Below are 23,800 nucleotides of genomic sequence, written 5' to 3'. Positions count from 1 at the left end.
GCTGAAAATTTCCCCATCAACTTGGACATGGATGTAGATGAGGTAATTGCAGGTGAAACTGCAGATCCTAATGTGAGGCCTCAAGGAAGGAAGGCTGCGAAAGAAGCAATACGGAAAGGAAAGAAGGCAGCGAAAGATCAAAGTCCTTTGTCAAGCAGTCTCGAGAGTATAGCGAACAACCAAATAGAGGCAACCAAGGGCAAGAAAAAACTCGATGACGAATTCGCTCAAAGTCTCCAAGAGGAAGAGAAAATAGCATGTATCCTCTTGCAAATCGAAATACGAAAAGAGCAACTCCTATTTCAAGAAAGGCAAGATCGAATTAAAGAGAGGGAAGAGCGAAATAAAGAGAGGGAATAGCGTATTATGGAGATTGATACAAGTAAAATGACGCCAAATAAAAAGCGTTATTGGTCAAGAAAACAAAAGAAGATAGCGGAGAAAGAAGATCTTGAAGAGCAGCCGCCACCTTCTATGGGTGGATACTATCCGCAACCCAATTTTGGTGGTGCATTCCCACAACCAAATTTTGGTAGTGCATACCCACAACCTCCTTACCCCGGTGCATACCCACAACCACCTTACCCCGATGCATTCCCACAACCTCCCTTAACCGGTGGATTTCCGCCACCTCCCTTCACCGGTGGTTTTCCACAACCCCCTTACCCCGGTGGATACTATCCGCAACCACCTTACCCCGGGGGATATATATCCTACACAACCACAATTTTCACCTTTCCCTACGGGTGATTCCACCAACCCTAACCCTAATGATGAGCCTTCAAACACAAATTGGATTTCTAGAGAGGATGAGGATTATGATTTAAATAATTAGCCCACAATCTGCATGTTTGTAATTGTATTGTACTTATTCCTAGTTTTTCATTTATGTAAGCGACAATTTAAGGAAATAAAAGTTGTATTTGGAAATTCCCCTTATTAAAGCACACACCTTATATTAAAAATCATAGCACATAATAAACATAATTCAAATCACATTGACATAAAAAACATAGACATTGGCCAATTTAAAAGCACACCAACTTTCCAAAACATAATACAAGCCAAATTCAAAGCACACAAACATAACAAAACATAGATATTAGCCAATTATTCCAAAAAATGCTCATTTATGATCTAGATCTCCATGTTGCCTTGAACGTTCCAGAAATGCTCTATCAGATCCCCTTGAAGGTTTGAGTGACTGTTTGCACTTCTAATGGCATCGTATCGATCCATGAATCCGTTGAAGTAATAACCATCTCTACCAACAGGATCGAAGTCATCACCAGTCGGTCCTTCCCAAACCTGGGCCAACCTGGGCCTCATATTGTTATCCTCTTCTTCATCGGACTCCAAATCATCATCGCTGTCATCTGGTCTTTCATCCTCGATTATCATATTGTGTAATATAATACAAGTCAGCATGATGTATCGAAGGTCTTCTCTTTCCCAGCCACGAGCAGCTCCTCGAACAATACTAAAGCGCGACTGTAAATTAAATGCCGAAACATCTTTCGACATCCTTCCTATACCCCTCTTGAGCCTGAGAAAACTTCAGATCCTTGGGTCGTGTAGGCCTTGGAATTGATTTTATGAAAGTCGCCCATTGCGGATAGATACCATCAGCGAGATAGTACCCTAAATTGTGAATCCTGTTATTTGCTTGAAATTGGACCCGAGGGGCTCGACCAGTAGTGACCTCGTCAAACAACGGGGACTTAGCAAGGACGTTGAGGTCGTTGCATGATCCAGGCATTCCAAAGAAGGCATGCCATATCCATGTGTCATAAGAAGCGACTGCTTCGAGGATGATAGTGGGCACACGTTTTCGACCGCTGTATTCTCCAGCCCAACCTGTTGGGCAATTCTTCCATTGCCAGTGCATGCAGTCGATGCTTCCAATCATCCCAGGAAAGCCCCTTCTCTCAGCTTTGGTGAGAAGTCTTCTGAGGTCGGCCGGATTAGGAGCCCGGAGGTATTCTGCAGAGTACAGATTAACGATTCCTCTTGTAAATCGTTTCAGAGCCTGAATGGAGGTAGATTTCGCCATCCGACAATATTCAGCACATTGATCTGCCCCTGCACCATAAGCAAGCATTCTTAAGGAACATGTCAGCTTCTGTTGGGGAAGTAGTCCGACTTTGCCTGCAGCATCTGATTTCTGGACCCAGTACGGGTCGCTACCACAAAGATCACTGGAGATGCGGTTGAACACATTGTGACTCGTCCTGTACCTTGTCCGGAATATCTCTTCACTGAAAACTGGACGCTCCACAAAGTAATCTTCCATCATGTTTTTCCCTCTTGATTCCCTAAACCGCTCCTCATTCGGTGCACGCCCCGGTTGAGAACCCCATTGTCGTGATCCGGAGGAAGCTTCAGCTTCAGCGACTGCTGCTACCACAAGAGCATTAGTCGTACACAGCTCTTCAAGATCTTCATCTCAAGATTGTCGATACTTAGCCCACAATCTCTTCATTGAAATGAGGGAAGGAGAGGAAATGTGTTGGATCTGGAGAATATGAAAACAAATGAGATTTGTGAATATCAGCTTGTGAGGAATGGTGTGCTGCCTCTTGCTCAATTTATTTACAATTTTCACATAACACATGATAAGACTTCGAGGACACGTGTCCACTCCTGGTTCGATGTAATCTGATCTGAAATTTTAGATAAGATTACATCAACAATAACCGTTAGATTGAATAGTATGCAAATGATCTGGTCCGTTCAAAAAGTGTCGGTTGTGCCTTCACTCATTTCAAGGAAATTTGTCCGTTGTGCCTTCACTCATTTCAAGATAAATTGTCGGTGGCTCATAATTTGTCGGTTGTGCTTTCACTCATTTCAAGATAAAATGTCGGTGTCGGTGGCTCATAATTTGTCCACCTTAAAATATTTTTGAAAAAAGTAAATTGCATAATTATGACATTAATTATCCACAAATATTCATTATTAACAGCAAATTTTTTTTTTTGAAATTTTTTTTTAAAAAACAGATGAACAATAAAATGAACACTGAATTTAAACAGTGAAACCCACTGGTGAACAGTGAATTTAGGGTGAACAGTGTTGGCCGGGCAAGAAAAACAACGGGTGCAAACCCATGTCTAGTGGCAGTGAATAGTAACTTGACCGGTCGAATTCTTAACTTCTCGACTTTGCATTTTCTTGACTACGGGTGGACTTGCTCTAACAAAAGATGAGCCATGAAGGATGAGGGAGGGAATGAACTAAATTAATCGACAAAAGTCGCAAAACAATGAACCAATATGAAGCACTACGTACAGGCATAGTGGATTATAGCTAGCTAGTCATCCCACATGAATCATAAGCTTCCCTACAAATTAGTTTAATCAGTATAAATATACATATTAGAGGGCCTAAGTATTTGGGAACAGATTATATTCCTCATGCCAATCCTCTTTGTTCAATAAACTACTAACTTGTAAAAGACTTTGAGGTAGTGCGTTACAACCAACCCATCATTTCCAAATGATGAAATAAAAAACTAATAGAACAAAAGTATTTGTACGTCTGTTATATTTGATTATCAAGCATTCAAGCCCATTGACTTAAGAAGTCAATAAACGCTAGAAAACAAATTAAGTACTAGCCAGGTCACTTCGTAGAGTGACTGTGCCGAGTCATGTTGAACTAAATCAACGGTCAAAGTCATTAGTTAATCTTTGTTTGTGTCAAAGACTGGAAAGTTTTGCACGTGTAACGTGTTGTTGGAACTTTGAATTGAATAACAATGGGAACAGTACTTCGATTCAATCCACATGACAAGGTCCCCCCCATGCATGTGTACGTGAAAAAGAAAAAGATAAGAATAAGTGGCGGACAAAGTCCCCCCTTCGGGGCCCTCCTTGTCAATTAGGACTACCATTTCCCCTATCTGTTTATTTAGCGCAAGTACTGAATGCTACTCGAATTATCGAAATTGCCTGCTCTAAATTACCATACAAATGAATAGAACTAATTATGACTCTATATTAGAGAAAGGAGATACTTATACCAAAATGACTACCAATGTAGCTACCGTACTACCTTACACTTGATAGTGACTATGGTACGGCCACATCCACAAATATTTAACCCACATTTTTTTTCGTGTCTTCTCGCTTACACAATTAATTATAGACTAATTCCTCTGTTTATAATACTTCGGCTCACAAAAAGAATTGAAGTAATATAAGATTGTAACTTAAAATGATTCGATGTAATTTTATATAATACTCACATTATATTTGTACATATTTGTGTTTGAAATAACACTTCTATTTCCTAAACCAATATGAAAAGTACTTGATTTTTGATAATTAACCTAAAGTATTATACACGTATATATTGAAATATATACATTCGCATATCTCCAAGACTCCAACTCAATCATAGCGAATTCGTCCTGCTGTGGCTGAGCTTTTTGCTATCAAACTTGGGCTGGAATTTATTATTGAGTATGGCTGGCAGAATGTAGTAGTGGAGAGTGATTGTATGGAAGCTAATCAAGCTATATACCTCTTGTCTAGTGATGGTGAATCTTGGTCTGCGGATGGTGTTGTGGTCAATGAGGTTAAGCGTTTATTGCGTGTCCTTCGTGTGCCAGGTATTGGTTATGTTCCGAGGGAAGCTAACAAGGCATCTCATGTGGTTGCTCAAAGTGTAGCCTGGTTAGTTGGGCGTAGTAGTTGGTCAAGGGTTGGGTGTTCTTGACTCATGCAGGTCATTGAAGATAATTATCCCGTAACTCAGAATAATAATAGAAATATGTATAGTGACAAGTCATTGAAGATGACTATCCCGTAACTCAGAATAGTAATGGAAATGTGTGTAGTGGCTATGTATCCACCACCGGTCATTCGGTTCATGTATGTTGATTAAGTGATTAATAAAAGTTCATTATTCCTCCAAACAAAAAAAACTCAATTATAGAGAGGGAAAAGACAAGTACTGTTCTATCATCTTGACGTCTTCTATGGTCAAAGGGGCAAAAAGGTCAAAAAGGGAGGAAGGTAGAACGAAAGGTGCGATACTACATGCACATTATTGCGGCACTACTACAGAAGCCGTGCATAATTGAATATTCAGTACTTGTTCTCGCTCCCTCTATAAATATATCTATCAGATTCGAATGATCTCCATAGACTCATTATCTGCATCACTTTACTGTAAGAAAGAAAGAAAGAAACTTTCTCTCTTTCAAATATATCAGTCTGCTCATCAATATGGCTCTAGCTATCCGTGGCTTCATCCTTGGGGCTCCAAAACCCAACACGCTCCAAATTCCCAGTTGCAAGTCCTATCAACAAAAAGCCATGACTATGTAAGTGAACGCGATCATCTTCTGTTTCCTAAATTCTCAAGGAATTTCTGTTCATATTGTTCTGCTCTAAAAAGAGTTCTGAGGAAACTGAAATCCCAGTTCGATCTTGTGGTCCAAACACACACGTTAGTCTAACTTAATTATAGCTAAATTAGAACCAATTAAGCTGATATATTGATTATGTACGTGTTGCAGGCTGCAGACGCAGCACCACGGTCTTAAACATTCCCGGAAGATTAGTCACTCCCTTATGTAAGTTTGCTGATGAACACAAAATTTATCAGGCTCTTCGTCAGATAAGGCAGCTCATTTAGTTCTTGCCTTTCTATTCTCATTTTCATTTCTTGACCGCATGATATACCAGATCGAGATTTCCGTATCATAAGAGGCTCCCATTATTAAATCTATTATGATCATAATACGTAAAGCATCTTATATTCTTATATGTTGACCTGAAATCAATTAATAGTTTTTTGTTCTGGTTATTAATTAAGTAAATATTGACCTGAAGTTTGGTTCATACGTGCAGAACATGTGTTGAAAAGCAATCCCTCGGCACAGGAAGTGGTCCAAAAATTAATCAGACAACATCATCGGAGCAAAAGGATTCGGATTTGAGCAGCTCAAACTCTGAGAGGACTGGCAAGAAAAGTAAAGGATCCGGAGAAGCCAACGCTACTCCAAAAAAGACCGTGGCTAGCTAGACCAATTAATATCACCAAAAATATAAGCAGCTAGCTACTGAATATATATTTAGTAATGCATTCTGCATGTCATGACTCGTGACTAGCATAATAATATGAATCAAGTCTTTCTTCTATAAAGTTAATGAAGTTCTGTGGAGAATTTGGTTTCAGAAGTACTGTTTTTAGTTGTGACTTACAGTTATCATGAGTTATATATGAATAATGAAGTATTGTGTCTCTTTGTCTGTGGAGTTATTACTTTGCGTATTGAATATAGATAGCTCACGTACGGTTAGAGGCTTTCAGAAATGATACGTTCTTATCTTGGTTACGCCAAAAAAAAAAAAAAAAACTATTGGTAGCTCACGATCTTACAATTTCATACAGCTGTTAATTAAATTAATTAAGTTTAAAGCTACATGTGAAGCCAGAATTCGTCTTGATGTAGTTGATCTACTGAATAACTAAAAATGAAAAACAGACTTGAACAGGAGCATGATGCAATGAATAATTTTGAGTGTGTGGTTGCTTGTTTACATACCTGGAATTAGTATGAAAAATGGAGAAACTATTTCCGAATTCCGATTCAAGAGTTCCCATTAGTTACCTAACAAAAATGGAATAGAAATCTAATGGATCAAATATAACAATATATGTGAGTTCCCTTTTCCTTCAAGAATTAGATTAATTAAGCGGAGGGGAGTATGTAATCATATATCTCTGCTATTTCAGGTATTTGTCTCAAATTAATTAAGCTTTTCCATCATATCCAAGTCTATTAGATCATGGTGGATTGCGGGATGTATATTTCCGGCCAAGCTGAAGTGACTATACAAAATTACAAATGACACAAAGAGTGAATCAAGACTTGGACAAATAGTCAAGTAAAGATAGGCGAAGAACTTATTCCGATGTCCAAAAATGGATTTTATAATCAAAGTTGAAGATCGACCCAAATCACCCAAAAAATAATTTACATTTACTTCAACGCTGCAGTGACGTTCATTATACTATTATAGGGCGCTATAATACATAGCTTTGTGGAATGGAAAATGTATTGAAATGAATAAATTGATCAGATACATAACAATAACAATATTAATAATATAAATCTACTAAAAAAAGTGATAATAAATTGATGCATGTATCTACGTACATGCATATATAATAACACAAAACTATCTTTTTCTAAGTGGACTAAGTACTATAAACAATTATCAATGTCATGTATCTTTGAAGATAAGTTCATAGTTTCATACGTACATTCCTACTAATTAGCTCCCTTATTGCAGAATATAATGTCTGGCCGGCCTTCCAGAAGTCTAAAATTTATGTGGGAAAACAAACCTAAATAGTTCCACAGTTCTTGATGTGTAAACCTCATAAGTCCATCTGTCCATGGGTAACCATCTGTGCATGTGTAAACTAATTAAGCTGCTCTGATAATGATCATATGCAGCTGATGGATTAAGTAACAAGATATCAGTAATTCTCAGCAGAATATGAAAATCTCGAAATGATAATTACTTTTCTCTATTTATGGTATAGTTTATAGTTGATGCTAGTTACTAGCGTTTAACCCTTTCATTTATTTTTTTCTGCCAGATCATAATGTTTATCCTAGGTGATGAACTATGGTACTATCAATAACTTAACCTAGGCCATACTGTGTCCCAAAATTGTGTCTGGTCTACTAATTTCCTTGTTAATGTTTGACAAGTCTTTGTGATCCCGCAGCTATCTCTTTGTAGTGCAATTTTTTAGTCTTGTTATTCCAAAAAAAAAAAAAAAATGGTGCTACTATTGATTTCCACTTTGGTTTATTTGACTGAATCACGTTCAAAAGAGATCGATGACGACGCGTACAGGACGACTAGATCAAAAGTTCTAATTTAACAATCAAGTAAGCTAGTCATGATTAAAGCTTGGGACCAAGACTAATCAAAATACGATACCATGTACAAAGTCAAAATGTATTTGATAAATTTACACACATATGATACCGACATGTCGATGTCTGACCTAGCCAATATTCATGTTATATAAAATCAATGCAACTTAATTTTCTCTCCTTTGATAAATAGATTGACTACGGTCAAGTTTTCCTATATATATATATATATAATACATATAATGTATTAAGTGAAATATGATCGATGTCATGATTCATAATACGCAAAATAATAACCCTAGGGTGATAGTTACATCATGGATCGACATCTTATATTGTAAGATAATAAAACCATGTAATGTGATGACTCTTTCACATCGTTTATAAAATTTCGTAATCAAATTTAATAGAAGCTATGAAACACCAAATATTAATACTTGATAAAAACTACAAAGTATACTAATAGCTTGTTTGGCAATGGTTAGAAATGACGTACGTAATATATATATATATATATATATATATATATATGTAAAAGTAAAAATAGATTGGAATTGGTCTACTCATTTCATTTCATAACCCCTTTATATAAGGAGAGAATTACAATGGAAAGAACAATTACAATGATGACATTAACTACTGATTGGTTCGTAATCCATGCTGATTGATGTTAATCGGTAATTGCTTGATTCCCTCTCCGTCAATCACTTTGACGAAGGCACACAATATGTTTTTCCTTTAACACTCCCCTTGTGCCAAGTCAAAGACGAAATGGTGCATGAGTTGTTGCCTCACTAAAAACCTTGCCAAGTAACAATAAAAACCCTGTGGGACAAAAATACACCTTGGTCGAAGGAAAAGAGCACAACGCACCTTTTACATTTGAGTATGACATGTGTGTGTTAGACTCCCCCTGACGTCTACACCTCCCCCTGATACTTACATTAATCTAGGGAGCTTGAAAAGTCTTCGCATTCCTATGCTTTTCACATGTTTCTCAAATGTGTCCTTAGGCAATGATTTGGTGAACAAATCTGCCACATTCTCCTCAGACCTTACTTGATTCATTTGAATCTTGAGGAGAGTCTGTTGTTGCTGATTGTAGGAAAATTTTGACGATATGTGTTTTGTGTTATCACCCTTAATATAACCTAGCTTCATCTGTTCGATGCAAGCTGCATTGTGTTCGTAAATGCAAGTAGGCTCTTCAGTGGTAGAACTCAAACCACTAGTCCCTCGAATATGTGCAATGATAGTTCTTAACCATACACACTCAAGAACTGCCTCATGTAGAACAATGATCTCTGAGTGGTTCGAGGAGGTAGCCACAAATGTTTGCTTGGTTGATCTCCAAGATATTGCTGTGTTCCCATTGGTAAATACATAACCAGTTTGGGAATGATATGTGGGTCAGATATGTATCCAGCATCAGCAAAACCGACCAAAACGTCATTTGGCGTTTTAGTGTAGTGAGTGGCGTTTTCGCCATCAACATTTCCTTTAGGGATTGCAGTTCCATCTGCGTTTCCTCTTGTCTCTCTGTAGGGAAAGAACAGTCCCAAGTCAATGGTTCCTTTTAGGTATCGAAAATGTTCTAGATACCATTCCAGTGACGCTGTGTTGGCGCTGAGCTAAATCCAGCTAACAAGTTCACTGAGAATGCAATGTCTGGTCGAGTAAATTGGACTAAGTACAATAATGCGCCTATTGCACTTAGATAGGGAATTTCAGCTCCCAACACTTGTTCGTCATCTTCCTTTGGATGAAATGGATCTTTCCTTGCATCCAAACTTCGACCGATCATGGGAGTGCTAGCAGGATGTGCTTTGTCCATGTTATATCGCCTGACTTTTGGACATATGCAGACTGGTGGATTAATATTCCACAAACTCGGTGTTCTAGTTCAAGACCTAGATAGAATCGACTTTTCCCAAGATCCTTCATCTCAAATTCGGATTTCAAGTAGCTCGCGGTTTCTCTTATTTCATCAAGAGTACCAGTTATGATATATACTACTACAATTTGCAAATCCGGAACTTGTTTTCTTTATGAATACGCATGGGCATAATTCATTGTTCTTATATCCCTTCCCAATCAAGTAGTCATTTAGACGGGTATACCACATCCGTCTAGATTGTTTCAATCCGTAAAGTGAGCGTTTCAACTTAATTTCAAATGCACTCTGTGGTTTAGAGTCACTTGACTTGGGTAATGTGAGGCCATTAGGCACTTTTCATATATATCTCTGAATCTAGATCCCCATAGAGATATGCAGTAACCACATCCATGAGCTGCATTTCCAGTCCTTCCGAAATTACTAAGCTAACTAAGTAGCGGAACGTTATAACGTCCATTACGGGAGAGAATGTCTCCTCGTAGTCAATTCCAGGGCGTTGTGAGAAACCTTGCGCCACAAGGTGAGCCTTGTACCTCAGGACTTCATTCTTCTCATTACGCTTTCTGACAAAGACCAATTTATGTCCTACAGGCTTTACACTTGGTGGGGTTAGCACTACCTGACCAAATACCTGTCTCTTTGTCAGAGAATCTAATTCTACCTGGATTGATTCTTTCCATTTAGGCCAATCTGCTCTTTGTTGACATTTTTCAACAGAGCGTGGTTCGATATCATCGTGCTCTATGATTCCTTGAGCAACAGTATATATCATCAATGTGTATGGAAGATCTTTCTATCAACTCATACGTACTCTCGTAATCCTTTGAGATTTCTTTGTTCTCTGGAATCATTTCAAACATCCGAACGTCCTCCAGTATTGATTCATGGACATAACTATAATCAGAGACAATCTCATGAGAGGGATTCTATACATTGATGATTGGTTTGTGCCATACTCACCCTCTTCTTCCTTGGGTGAGTGTCAATCGAACCAAGTGGCCTCCCCCTCTTCCTTTGGGAGCCACGGCCTCAACCACACCTCCACTAAGTGCGGTTGCAGTGCCTCTATCTGCGGCACCGTGCCCCTTGTTGGGGACTTCTAACCTTGCAGGCACATTTGCAGCTGGTATATGTGATCTCGTCACTTTTGCGATATCAGTAAACGTATCAGGCATCGAATCTGCTACGTTCTGAAGATCGATTATTCTTTTCACTTCACTTTCACTTTGTGAAGTGCGGGGATCAAAATGAGACAGAGTGAGAACAAACCACGACAATTCCTGTCGTTCCCTTGGAAAATCCTTTTTCCTATCTCCCCCTAACGACGGGAAGACTGTCTCATCAAAGTGACAGTCCGCTAATTAAGCGGAAAAGAGATCGCCTGTCAAGGTTTCCAAATAGCGTATAATTGTTGGGTATTGGCTCTGAGCGTGCTGATAACGTGTAAAAGTAAAAATAGATTGGAATTGGTCTACTCATTTCATTTCATAACCCCTTTATATAAGGAGAGAATTACAATGGAAAGAACAATTACAATGATGACATTAACTACTGATTGGTTCGTAATCCATGCTGATTGATGTTAATCGGTAATTGCTTGATTCCCTCTCCGTCAATCACTTTGACGAAGGCACACAATATGTTTTTCCTTTAACAATATATATATATATATATATATATAAAAGTACGTACTTTCTCGGCCATAGAAGCAATTTTCTAGGTAGTCTTAAAAGTAATTTATTTCTGCTTCTAGCAAAAGTGCTTTAGCAGTTGCCAAACGGGTTCTCAGTCAGTCTCGAGTTTAAGACAATGACTAAGAGCATCTCCAACAGTGATAGCTATCTTGATAGCTAAAAGTAGCTAAAATTAGAATATAGCTAGTTGAATATTGAGTTATGCTCCAGCAAATACCTAAATCTCAAGTTAAATTTAACTTTTAGTTAAATTCTCTCTCCTCTCTAGCTAAATATAGCTAGGTCTTTTAGCTAAAGCTAAATTTAGCTTTTGTTTAGCTAGTCTGCTGGAGATCAAACTTAGTCTAAAAGTAGTTAAATTTCAAATTTTTTTTGAAATAAGTACTCTGTTGGAGATGCTCTAAGTGATAGTTTAGTTTTATTTGATAAGATGAAGAATAATATGAGCCAAAGTCAACAGTCAACAGAAGCAAGGTCAACAGTAGAGTATAAATAGGATTAGACCTTTGTAACAAAACAGAGAAATATCAGTAGCTTTCTTCGTTTTCTTGCTTCTTCTTCATCTTCTACCTTTCACCATCTTCATCAAAACTAAACATTATTTACTTCTGTCTTATTATTCAACTAATTAGACATACAAGTGGACCATTGTTGCAACTAGTAGCCTATAAATCTTCTAGTTCCGTTTCCATTATATGCCACACAAAGATCTTGAAGATTTTGACTTCTACAGAAAAAAAAAAAAAACAATACAAAAGTTTCTTTTATAGTTTCAATGGCTGTTGTTAGAGCCTTCATGTCTAAGCTCATGCCTCGAGTACCCATACTGAACACCATGCAATGGAGAATTACTCCTGTGTAAGTTTTTCAGTACAGAATTCTTATATTTGGATTTTGGTTTTGTTTCGTTTTTCAGTACAAAATTGCAGGTTGATCGTCCACAATGCAGTTATTTAGTCTTAAAAAGACCATAATATATCCATCGAAGATTACTATCTTGCAGTGAAATATTACTGCATGACAATAATTTCTCAAACGGTTCCGTTCACCTAGTTATTAGGTGATCCGGAGTGATTAGAGAATTTCTGGCCACCTAGCCTTTGGATTTAATACCAAGATCTGAGCAAGTCTCTTGATCATTTAGAAACCCTACTATTTATTCTAAATGGAATACAGTTTCTGCAGAAATGAAATTATCGATAGTTCTTCTACTAGTCAATGCACGCATGTTGAATGTTAGATTTTATTGCTTACGGTTTTGTTTGTTTGTTTCAACAGTCGATGTGCTTCTGGACCCGTATTGCCAGGTCTTGGTACAGGAAGTGGTCCACAGATCAATCTCATACCTGAAGGTGATACTATTACAGATGAGGACGATCAGGAGCAGAAAGATGTCAACACCTCAAATAACCTGTATATCAACAAAGATGAAATCGTGGAGGAGCCAATTCCAGCACAAGTCAATGATTATGGAAGCTCAGATGAGTCTCCGATTAGTAATGAATAAGGTTCCGACATGGATGCATGGGAGTACGTGATGGGTTTTTTAAGATTTTTTTGGTTTGCCATTGCACCTCGTATATTAGATGTATGAATGGTTTGGAATAAAGCTTGTGCTTGATGAGCTTACGTGTACGGTATATTATTGAGGTTGATCGAAAAAATTATCGTTATTAATTAGATCTCCCATTTTGAAACAATAAACAGCTAACAACAATATTCAAGAAGCGCGTACATTCATCAATCGACTGTGCATAAATGCATAAAATAGGCATATACAACCAATGTTTCACCATAATATCTGCTGATTTAATCTGATTCTTCAATAAAATGGTTAAAGATCAATATATGTAAAATTCTATATAAGTATATAACACAACAAATGACAACAACAGTGAATTAGGACTTGGACGATCAGTCAACTAAGTTCGATAAATTTAAGTATACTTTACACTCATTTCTTAAGTACGAATGAAGGGATTTTATTGATGGGGAACTCACTTGTCCGCTATTTCTTGTGAAGATTAAAATACTGACTTTTCTCCAATGCAATACCAACAAATCCTAAGTGAGAAGAAGTCATATACATTGAACTATTCCAAGAAACAATTTTGTACTTTTTGCGTTTACTTCGTGACATAAAATATGATAGCTTTCTAGAAATATTACACACACACACAACACACACATGTATATCGTATCCATATGGTAACAAAGCAGATAGGGAGGGAAGGTACACAGTTTCCATTTGTTGCTTCTTTACTCATCAACACGCAGTCACTGATATTTTCAAAGTTACCCTGAGTGACTTTTTTGTTCCCTTTCTACAATTATAAGGAAACGTGTATTCCACCGTCCCAGGAAATGTGTATATGAATCACCTTGTCTTTCTGATATCATTTTGTCACCTTTTTTTTTTTTTTTTTTCTTTGGAAAGGGGTTTGGAATCCAGCCTAGGTGAGAGACTCAGCCCCATGTCTGGTTCCATTTATTATATTAATAGTAAAATTTTGCATCGGGGGGGGGACATATCACCTATACCCGAGCTACAGATAAACAATGACAATAATCCTCATAGAGAACATCCTGTATAATAGCAGGTGTCTCTCCTAACCAAACATCATCAACGGAATAACTACTAGCAAGATGTGCAAGCCTATTTGTAACACCATTTGCTTCACAGTAAATATGTCACCTTTACTTTCAAAGAAAGGGTAGTTTTAACCAAGTACCCGCAATCACTTAAAACTTCAAATCTTGCTAGCTGTTACCATTTGTTAGGGGATCACAATATAACGTAGCCCTCAGATTGGAGAGTTGAAAATGACCCATTATTAGGAAGCTTGCCTGTGTGATATAATATTTTTACTGAGATATAGAGAAACAATTGGCAGAAGAGAGTCTTCAAACTCAAATAGCTAGTTTGGCTGTGTAAATGTCAACATTCTTAACCATTAGAATCATAAAATCTCACCATATATGCAAAAATGTAGACTTTTATAATGGGTGATGAAACACGTGCCTAATGGCACCGAAATAGTAGCAAATGAAACTAACAGGCCAGAGGAATCCGGCCAGTGAAGCTGCGAGTGTTGAGAAATTGTTGGGGGTCAAAGAACTGGATGAAGATAAGAAAAGTGATATATATGAGAAAGGTGGTGTTAAGACTTCAGAGAATGGGTAAAGACCTAAATCGAGGTAAATGAAAGCAAAGATGAAAGAGTAAAAGAAGTTGACTAAATTGAGGAATAAGCTATCCCAACTTTTCTCTGTGCCCAATCAAGTGATTTCGCTTCTTGTAAGATCAAACATATACAGTAATATGTAAGTAGTGTAATGAATCTAGACCACCACACAGATAAAGCAAAACTTGTACATCAAGTTTCCTATTGTCAACGTCCCCAACTCTTCCTATAAAACCCCATGTCATATTCAACCTTAGTACTACTACTCCTAGCTATAATCTCATCTCTCCCTACAAAGCATTACCATTTCCCATCCCATTACAGCCATGATGAAGTTGATGAACGTCTCCTTTATAGTACTCCTAGCAACAATGGCCATTGTTTCAGCTGAATATCTAGACGATTACAACAATGAAGAAATGCAAATTCAAAATACCGAATCAACAGTGTCTGAAATGCAAGAAGCAACAACTTCTTTGAGAGGGGTAAGCCGCTTCCTGACCCAGCAGAACCCGTTGGCGAGCGTGACTTGCGACAAGTTACCTAGGGTTTGTCGTCTGAAGAAGAGCCCGGGGTCTGACTGCTGCAAGAAGAAGTGTGTGAATTTGAAGACGGATAGATTGAATTGCGGGATGTGCGGGTACAAGTGCAAGTACACTGAGATTTGCTGCAGGGGAAAATGCGTGAATGCATCGTTTGACGAAAAGCATTGCGGTGGATGCAACCAGAAGTGCAAGAAAGGGGAGTTTTGTGTTTTGGGGATGTGCAATTATGCATGATTGATCACTATGCTACGTACGGTCTATCTGCTCTATCTGCTTTAATATGCTACAAGTGACTGATGTTTGTGTCAAATTATGGAACTATATATTGAATGATCGTATACCCCCAACAAAGAAAAAGGGAATTGAACTATACTTGTAATAAGTTTAATCCTTAATTTATTATGTAAAACACTGAAAATAAACGGTTTCAAGCCCGAAATATACGTCCTGTATAATGTCGTCATGTAAGAGCATCTTCAACAGTGTTTGTTATAAACATAGCTAAAAATTGCTAAAAGTTAAATATATCTATCCAATTTGAGAGTTGTCCTCCAGCAAGGATAGCTATTCTTGAGTTAATTTAAATTTTGAAACGTTGAGGATTTTACGTGAAGTTATTTTCTCTCTCATCTCTAGCTATATTTAGCTAAAGCTAAATTTAGCTTTTAAATAGGTATTCTGCTGGAGATAAAACTTATCCCAAAATTTGTTAAATTTCAATTTTTTTTAAAATAGGTATTCTGTTGGAGATGCCCTAATGTTCAGTTGCCCCATAACATTCTCTATATCTCTACACCTGTGTCTATTGTCATGTATTTAACTTCATTGTATATGTTCTTAAATTCTTTCCTTGGCCATGGGCTAAGATTAGTTTTACTTAAATCATGTTTCTACAATTATACAAATTCATGGTTATATATGAAAAATATGACGACAGATATATATGCATGCAGTACTTGACACCCAGTCACTTCCCTAACACATGCAGTAACTGTTTAAATTGCAAACTAAAAAAACACAACCCACGCTGCCATCGATGCAGCACCTCCACAACCCATGCATGTCACCGGCTTTAATTTCCAGTATTGGAAGTTATGAATAATTTAGAATTATAAGAGTTTATATGATTTGAATAATTGTGACATAATGTGACCGTTACGGTGGTTATGGGAGTTACAGAATCTATTGTAATTGCCTTAGTTATGGCATTGTCTAGTGTAAGTCTATATAAGTAGGCTAGTCTAATTGAGTAGTGAGTAGATGAGTATTTTGTAGAAGTATCATAAGAGTGAATTCCTTTATCAGGTATTTTGAGAGTCTCCTCCATATCTCTCTCTAGGAGCTCTGTACATGTCTTTGGACTGTACATCTCCCATTTTGTGTGTCATTCATGCATCATATCTCCCTACTCGATCAAAAATTAATTTTTCTTATTTTGCACTTTTGCTGTTATGCAACAAAGTGGTATTAGAGCCGAAGGCTCGATCTTATAGTGTGTTGGCATTGGTTGTTGCGGTTATTGTTGCAAGGTGGTGGAAGAAATCTATGGTGTACGAAGTATTGCTGATGGGCAACGAAATGAGAGTGCAGATGAAAAAGAGAGAGGAGAAAGTATGAGAGAGGGAGTAAAGAGAAAAGGTCAGAAGAAAGTGAAACAGGGAGAAGAATTGAAGAAGGATGAAAGACCAATGTGGTCTTTATGGAAGGGTAAAAGTCCATCGAAGAAGATAGATGTTGGGTAACTGTCCCTAAGAGAATGTGTAGGGTAAAAGTCCCAGAATGAAAGAAGGTTAGGGTTAAAGTTCTTGAATGAAGGAGGCACATATGTGCCAAAATGAAATTGCATACTCCCTGGAGGCAGAAAGATGCCTAGACGAATCACTCCCTTGTGGCATAATGGTGCCCAATGAAGAAATGCATCATGAATGCATAATGAATTTGTATGCATGATTAATATTGTTATGTTTATTCAATACTAATGCTCTCTTTTGCAGTCATGTGAAGATGCCAACAAAAATTGTTGTTCCACTCAAAAGAGTGTTTCAAGAAGCGGTCAGGAAGTTGAGTTTGCCTGAACTTGTTTTCACGACAACCATTGATGGCTCCTCTCACGTTCCCAGATACAAGTGTGAAATTGACACCAAAGTTGTAAAGCATCCCATCTTCAAAGGACCATGGAAAGCCACCAAGAAAAAAGCTGAAAATTAAGCAGTCTTTGTTGCTTTGCAGTATCTACAGTTGGGGAAAGAAATCTATGTAGTAGATTTCAACTTTGATGAATTCATGGCGCTCAAGGAAAAAGTGACGACGCTTACTGCAGAAAGAGATTCTCTACGAGAACATGTTGACCACCTTAGTAATCACAGAAATGCAATTCGATATAGTTGAGTTGGAAATGGAGCAAGAAGAAAGAATTCGCAACAACCAGAATGCAGAAGAATGTGTGGATCGAAGAATGATTATCTATCCAATAGAGGAAATTGTCAACATCATTGATGACTAAGGCTACAAGCTGAAGAGTCACTTTAATGATAGAGTAAATCTAAATTAAGGGGGCATGTTGGAAGTTATGAATAATTTAGAATTATGAGAGTTTTTATGATTTGTATAATTGTGATATAATGTGACCGTTACAGTGGTTACGGGAATTACAAAATTTGAGTTATCAAGTACTTACGTCTATTGTTTTTTCAAAAAAAAAAAAGTACTTACGTCTATTGTAATTGTTTTAGTTATGGCATTGTCTAGTGTAAGCCTATATAAGTAGGCTAGTCTAGTTGAATAGTGGGTACAGGAGTATTTTGTAGAAATATCGTAAGAGTGAATTCCTTTATTAAGTATTTTAAGAGTCTCCTCCATATCTCTCTCTAGGAGCTCTGTACATGTCTTTGGATTGTACATCTCTCATATTGTGTGTCATTTATGGATCATATCTCCGTACCTTAAAATTAGTTTTATTTTATTTTTATTTTACGCTTCCGCTGTTATCCAACATCCAGGAAAGTGAACCAAAGTCTGTACAACTAGACCACAACGCCTTAGAGACCTCGCACTAGATTTTGCAGCCAAAACCATCTTGCCAAACTCCAACCAAACAATGCTCCCAAGAAAAAACCATCACCGAGCAATAGTATCAAATCCCTCGTCTTATAGAATGGTTATTACACACCTTTTCGCTATCATCTCCAGAAAAATCAAGAAGATGTGGTAGTATACACGATGATATATAGAAATAGGTCCACTCATTCGCCATCAAATGCGTAAATCATAGATTGAATACTTATTTGGTACTACTCTAGAAGATTTGCTAAAAACACACAAAAACGTGCATAGTTTCCTAAAAAATAAGGGATTTATTGAAAAGAAACTACCTCAGGGCCGCCCTTACATGCAACGTAAAAATTGAAGTAGATATTTCAATTAATTTGGTCGTCTCCCATAATAGTCAATTTTGTCAGTTTTGCAAATATGCAAGTCTCTTAGGTATCAAAATATTTCTTTCATTAGGACAATTCTTAAGTCCTCTAATCAAAGTGGTTTTAAATTTTTTTTTTTTAAATAAATCCCAAATCGGGTTGCAAGTTCATTCATCACAAGCTAAAATGACCATTACATACATTTCTACTGTCATCTCCAGACAAATCAAGAAGATGTGGTAGTATCCACGGTGGTACATAGAAATTGGTCCACTCATTCGACATCAAATGCGTAAATTACAATTTGGATCCTCTTTTGGTACTATGCCAGAAAATTTGCTAGAAACACACACAAAAATGTATAGTTTCCTAAAAAATTAGAGGTTTATTGAAAAGCAACTAAGCAACTAACATCCTATAGGCTAAGAGCAAGTACCCAGCCCTAATCACTAAGCCCAAGAGGACGGCCCCTACCCAACAAACCAGGCTTGACCCAGGCCCAATCTCTATCTCCTCCACACTATAGTCAGACGTAACAACACTTTCAGCGCCGCCTAATCACGCCTCCATGACATGAGGAGCCACACTCCATGCAACTAAGACCTGAGCTGCCTCAACCCCTTCGGCCACGACTGTCGCTATCCCAAAACTAGAATCACACGACCTACGCCACAATCGTTGCAGCACTTCCAAAACCCATATCACCGACTTTCCAGGAAACCAATCCAGAACACAGTGCCTCGGAGACCTCACAAAGGATTGCGCTGCCAAAACCATCTTGCCAAACTTTGAGCAAACAATGCTCCCAAGAACAAATTGTCACCGAGCAATAGTCTCAAATCTCTTGTCCGACAGAATGGCCAATAAATATCTTTCCGTTGTTATCTCCAGACAGATCAAGAAGATGTGGTAGTATCTAAAGTGATACATAGAAATAAGTCCACTCATTCGACATCAAATATGTAGATCATAGCTTGAATCCTCCTTTGGTACTACTCTAGAAGATTCGCTAGAAACATACGAAAAAAGTGCATAGTTTCCTTGCAAAATTAGGGATTTATTAAAAAGAGACTAAGCTACTAACATACTATAGGCTATGAGCAAGCACCAAGCGCTAATTACCAAGCCCAAGAGGGCGGTGTTGAGTCACAAATTACTTATGCAATTGTGCCCCATAATTATGAAAATTGATTTGTCTTCCATGCTATTTTACCCTTTTTAATCCATTTCCTTTTATTTGTAGGAAACCTTGCATTGAGAATAAAATGACTATATGAGGCTTGAAATGCGGAGATTTGAAGCTAAGGAAAGAAGACACGGAGATTAGAAGAAAATTACAAATTGATTTTTCTGGCGAACTTTTCAGGCGAGCCGCCACTCATAAAGGGTCCTTTCTCCAGCAAAGGAGGACCATGGTTGTGAGAATCTCCCATCACTTGAAATTCAAATATCTCCCTACACCTTGTCCTTTTGTCACCTTGCCAATTTGGGACCATTTGGAGGACAATGGTGTAAGAACATCTCTTGCACACTTTGGGACCAAGGAGGACATACAAGCTGATCAAAGAGAGGCCAAAGACTCAATCTTCAGCATTCTTGACTCCATTCAATCATCTTCATCCTATCCAAGATCCATTTTTCTCTCTAGAGAAGACACCACCATTTCCACCACTAAAACTACCATCTCCACCACTAAAACCACAATTTCCACCACTACAACCTCTATTTCCTCCACCACTCAACATTACAACTCACCTTAGAGATTCCAAATTTCACTATTCTTTCCAATATCAAGAGCTTGGAGCAAGGAGAAGGAGGTGACTACCACCACATCATGTTCTTGGAGACCCATCTCCACCACCTCTTCCGGCATCATCAATAGTCACCCTTTAATCCCTATCTCTTTATGTATTTGATGTTTAATAGAATGTTGAAGCTTGTGTATCTAGCTATGTGTGAGTAGTAAACTAGTTAGGGCTAGGGTTGAAAGCCCCACAACAAGAAAAGTGATCATTCACGACGTGAGATTTATGGCGTGCATAAAATGCGCGCCGTGAATGACTATTATTTACGACGAATAATAAAAACACGCCGTGAATATTACTTTTCAATTACATATTTGACGGCGTCCTTCGTGTGCATGCCATTATTTGCAATATTTGTTTTCATTAAAGGTGCGCTCACTCTCCTTCTATGCTGTGATTCTGCGAAAAGCGCCAAAATCTTTGGCCAAATATTAAACTTCCCTCTCGAATGAAATAGAAAGAGATAGAAGACTCGCTTAGAGACTCTCTCTCCCTCTCAAAATCTCCTCCGCTCCCGAAACCCTAAAACCATTACCGCTTCTCCTCCTCCTCCACTCCGCCCAGTTTCCCTTCCTCGTCTTCTCCAGCGGGACCGCCTTCAAAGGCATCATCGAGAAGCTCAAGAATTTCAACACTCGCGTAGCCCATGTGCTTCCAGTTTCCGGCGACGGAGGAAGCACCGCCGAGATTATCAGCGTCCTCGGTAATTTCTACTGTTTCATTTTAAAATTGAATGTGCTTCTATCTGGGGATTATTGTTTATTGTGGATTAGGTGGTCTGGCCGTCGAAGATACAAGGTCTAGATGCTTGAGATTGGCCGGTAAAAGCACCTCCGAGGCGGTCGCCGTCTGACAGTTGCTTGGTCATTGTTTACCACTTGATGCATGGCAAGCCAAATTTGAATGGTGAGACTTTGTTGTTGTATTAGGAATCATGTTATTTAGGGATTGCATTTGAAATGATGAGCATATTGTGAAGTGTGATGGAAATGTATGGTTGGTTTCTTGTCTACTTTGTTATACTGTTTTTCATTTTTGGGCGATGTAATTATATTTCCTAAATTACTTTGGTTCTAATAGATCTTCATCTTGGCTGATGTACGTTTCTTCAAATGAAATTGGTTTACGATCAGTTGGCAACAATTTTCCTGTTTTTGCTTCAATGGATTGATTGTTGGTCTTCATGTTTACTTGCAAGTTACTTGAATCTTTTTGACATAGTTGTATAAAGGGTTGGTTTCTGCTTTTCTGTTCATATGTTTCTGAACGAAATTAGATTTGTTTAATGGTTTTTGCCTCATAATAATTGGGTCCAAGCTCTGAATTGTTGTTTAATACTGTAAATGCAAGGGGATTTTCAAATTAGAGTATGCTACTAAGAATCCACTATGAGATATTGAGATTTATATAAGTTCTACCTGCAGGTGGTGTGGTTGAAGGTTGAATTATGCAAATTGCTGGAGGATAAAAGATATGTTGAACTCAAGTTAATACTTTCTCTCAGGTTACATGGCAATATTTATGTTTGTTATCAGTCTTAGATCCAGATTTCTGTCATTGGTAAGTAGTGTGATTGCTCCTGCATGTTTCTGTAATGCCATATAGTCAAATTGCGGTTTTCAAGTGGCTAAACTCTAGTGTATATAATCTTGTTCTCAGGTTTATTGTTATTATTAAAGACTAAAAATTTGTGCATGCACAAAAATGATATTTCCATTCTATTCTGGTTGGAGTTTATGATCTATTGTATGCATATGTCATATTTGTTTTTCAAAGAAAGTTTGTATGAAGGTGAAGAGTTTAGTCTGCATCAAAGGCAACTAGCTGATTGCTTGTTTCAAAGGTCAAAGCTTACCCTGTTGCCTGTCAATATCTAGTTGGTTGCAAATAAATAAGGTCTTTCACTTTAAGTTGGAAGATTTGCCATATGAGATTTACATGTTGTCTTTCATTTCTCTGCTTATAGAATAAGCCCTGTCAATATCACATTAATTTTTTTTCATTTATATCAATATCTATTTGGTTGCAAATAAATAAGGTCTTTCACTTGGAGCTGGATCCTTATTTGATGTGTGGGAGGATTCTGATTACATTCGATACTCCTATTGGTAAGAACATTCTCATGTTATTAACACTAATACAAAACACACTGTATGATCACTCTAATGTGTGAGTGAGAATTTGGTTTCTGTCATTACTAATTAATAACACAATTTCTTATATAGTATTGTTAGAAGTGAATTGGTAATATGGAATTTGAGAGTGCATGTTCTGACTGTACAAATGTGACATGTATTGTTGTTTGCCCCTCTCTTCAAGTAAAGCTATAGATGAGTATACCAGGCACTGGAGGACAAAAACAAGCATCTTCTCTCACAAACTCAGGGAAAGACTTTAAAAGGAAGAGAGGAACAGAAATCTGTATTGTTTCTTAATGCTGCTACATACCCTACCCTTCCTACAGAGGTAAATCTTCTAGCTCTATGATTCCATTTGGTTTATTTTCCTACGACTTTGATACAGATATGTACTAATGTTTTTAGAGTTATTGCACTTGATCATTATCCAATGTGGTAAATCAAAGTATGTCAATATGAAAAAGTTGGTGCTAGCTTTTTCTCTGTAGCCAGGGCAACAGAAGTTCAGCTATTTCTAGAAGGGATATATGGGATTGAATTTAGAGTGAAGGAAGCATATTGATGTGCAGATAATGCACCGGCTGCTATTATCAGTCTTGTTGGTACTAAGGAGTATGACAAATGTGCCAAGGATCTCTTTTACTTTCTTCAGGTAGTTATAGTCATTAGACGGTTAAGAACACTTATTATTTATGCCTGTCCTATCTAATTTGACCCCATTTCCACGTGAGTAGTTATAGCCAAGGATATCTAATTGTAGTTGATTGAGATAATTTTGATGAGGAGTTTCTTTTACATATGGTATATTGTACACCTATTTTGATTCAATAAGTGTCTAAATATCATATGGCTAATGGCTGCAATGTTGGGGTGACCCTGAAGCAACTGGAAATTAATTGATTTTTTTTTTAATTTTGCAAAAGACATTTACGGCATGCAATGCGCGTTGTAAATGAAAATTTACGACATGCTTTTGAGTACATTTACGACATGCATTTTGAACGCCGTAAAATTGAAAAATTCAGTTCAATTTTACGACGCGGTCTATAAGAGCGTTTATCCGCGCGCCGTAAAAAGTTATTTACGGCGTTTTTTGCGCGCCGTAAATGACCTATTTTCCTGTAGTGCCCTAGACAAACTTGCTTGTATTGATGCTTTTGTTTATAAATTGATGAAAATTCATGTTGTCATTCTCACATGCTAAGTCAATA

At 37.6% G+C, this 23,800-nt stretch overlaps 4 protein-coding genes across 4 annotated transcripts; 3 read left to right on the top strand and 1 right to left on the bottom strand.

The window, feature by feature from the left end:
- Positions 1–1,498: 1,498 nt before the first annotated feature.
- On the bottom strand, positions 1,499–2,296 carry LOC112203474. The gene has a single exon (XM_024344441.1). The coding sequence runs from the start codon at positions 2,294–2,296 to the stop codon at positions 1,499–1,501; it is 798 nt and encodes a 265-aa protein (XP_024200209.1).
- A 2,839-nt stretch (positions 2,297–5,135) lies between these two features.
- On the top strand, positions 5,136–6,216 carry LOC112165998. Its single transcript, XM_024302740.2, has 3 exons — positions 5,136–5,332; positions 5,528–5,584; positions 5,862–6,216. Exons 1-3 carry the CDS (start codon positions 5,235–5,237, stop codon positions 6,034–6,036), a joined length of 330 nt encoding a protein of 109 aa, XP_024158508.1. The 5' UTR covers positions 5,136–5,234; the 3' UTR covers positions 6,037–6,216.
- A 5,981-nt stretch (positions 6,217–12,197) lies between these two features.
- Positions 12,198–13,177, top strand: LOC112201543. The gene is made up of 2 exons (XM_024342442.2): positions 12,198–12,358; positions 12,779–13,177. The coding sequence occupies exons 1-2, from the start codon at positions 12,276–12,278 to the stop codon at positions 13,005–13,007; spliced, it is 312 nt and encodes a 103-aa protein (XP_024198210.1). The 5' UTR covers positions 12,198–12,275; the 3' UTR covers positions 13,008–13,177.
- Positions 13,178–15,056: 1,879 nt separating this feature from the next.
- Positions 15,057–15,464, top strand: LOC112203473 (stigma-specific STIG1-like protein 1). Its single transcript, XM_024344440.1, has one exon. It carries the CDS (start codon positions 15,057–15,059, stop codon positions 15,462–15,464), a length of 408 nt encoding a protein of 135 aa, XP_024200208.1.
- The last annotated feature ends 8,336 nt before the right edge of the window (positions 15,465–23,800 follow it).

Source organism: Rosa chinensis, chromosome 5 (assembly GCF_002994745.2).
Source record: "Rosa chinensis cultivar Old Blush chromosome 5, RchiOBHm-V2, whole genome shotgun sequence".
Classification (NCBI taxonomy): domain Eukaryota; kingdom Viridiplantae; phylum Streptophyta; class Magnoliopsida; order Rosales; family Rosaceae; genus Rosa; species Rosa chinensis.
This window is presented reverse-complemented; position numbering and strand designations above follow the sequence as displayed.

Coding starts and splice junctions, on each gene's coding strand:
- LOC112165998 (XM_024302740.2), top strand. CDS start 5,235: ATGGCTCTAGCTATCCGTGGCTTCATCCTTGGGGCTCCAAAACCCAAC. Junction 5,333..5,527: donor CAACAAAAAGCCATGACTAT/GTAAGTGAACGC, acceptor TACGTGTTGCAG/GCTGCAGACGCAGCACCACG. Junction 5,585..5,861: donor AAGATTAGTCACTCCCTTAT/GTAAGTTTGCTG, acceptor TCATACGTGCAG/AACATGTGTTGAAAAGCAAT.
- LOC112203474 (XM_024344441.1), bottom strand. CDS start 2,296: ATGATGGAAGATTACTTTGTGGAGCGTCCAGTTTTCAGTGAAGAGATA.
- LOC112201543 (XM_024342442.2), top strand. CDS start 12,276: ATGGCTGTTGTTAGAGCCTTCATGTCTAAGCTCATGCCTCGAGTACCC. Junction 12,359..12,778: donor CAATGGAGAATTACTCCTGT/GTAAGTTTTTCA, acceptor TTGTTTCAACAG/TCGATGTGCTTCTGGACCCG.
- LOC112203473 (XM_024344440.1), top strand. CDS start 15,057: ATGGCCATTGTTTCAGCTGAATATCTAGACGATTACAACAATGAAGAA.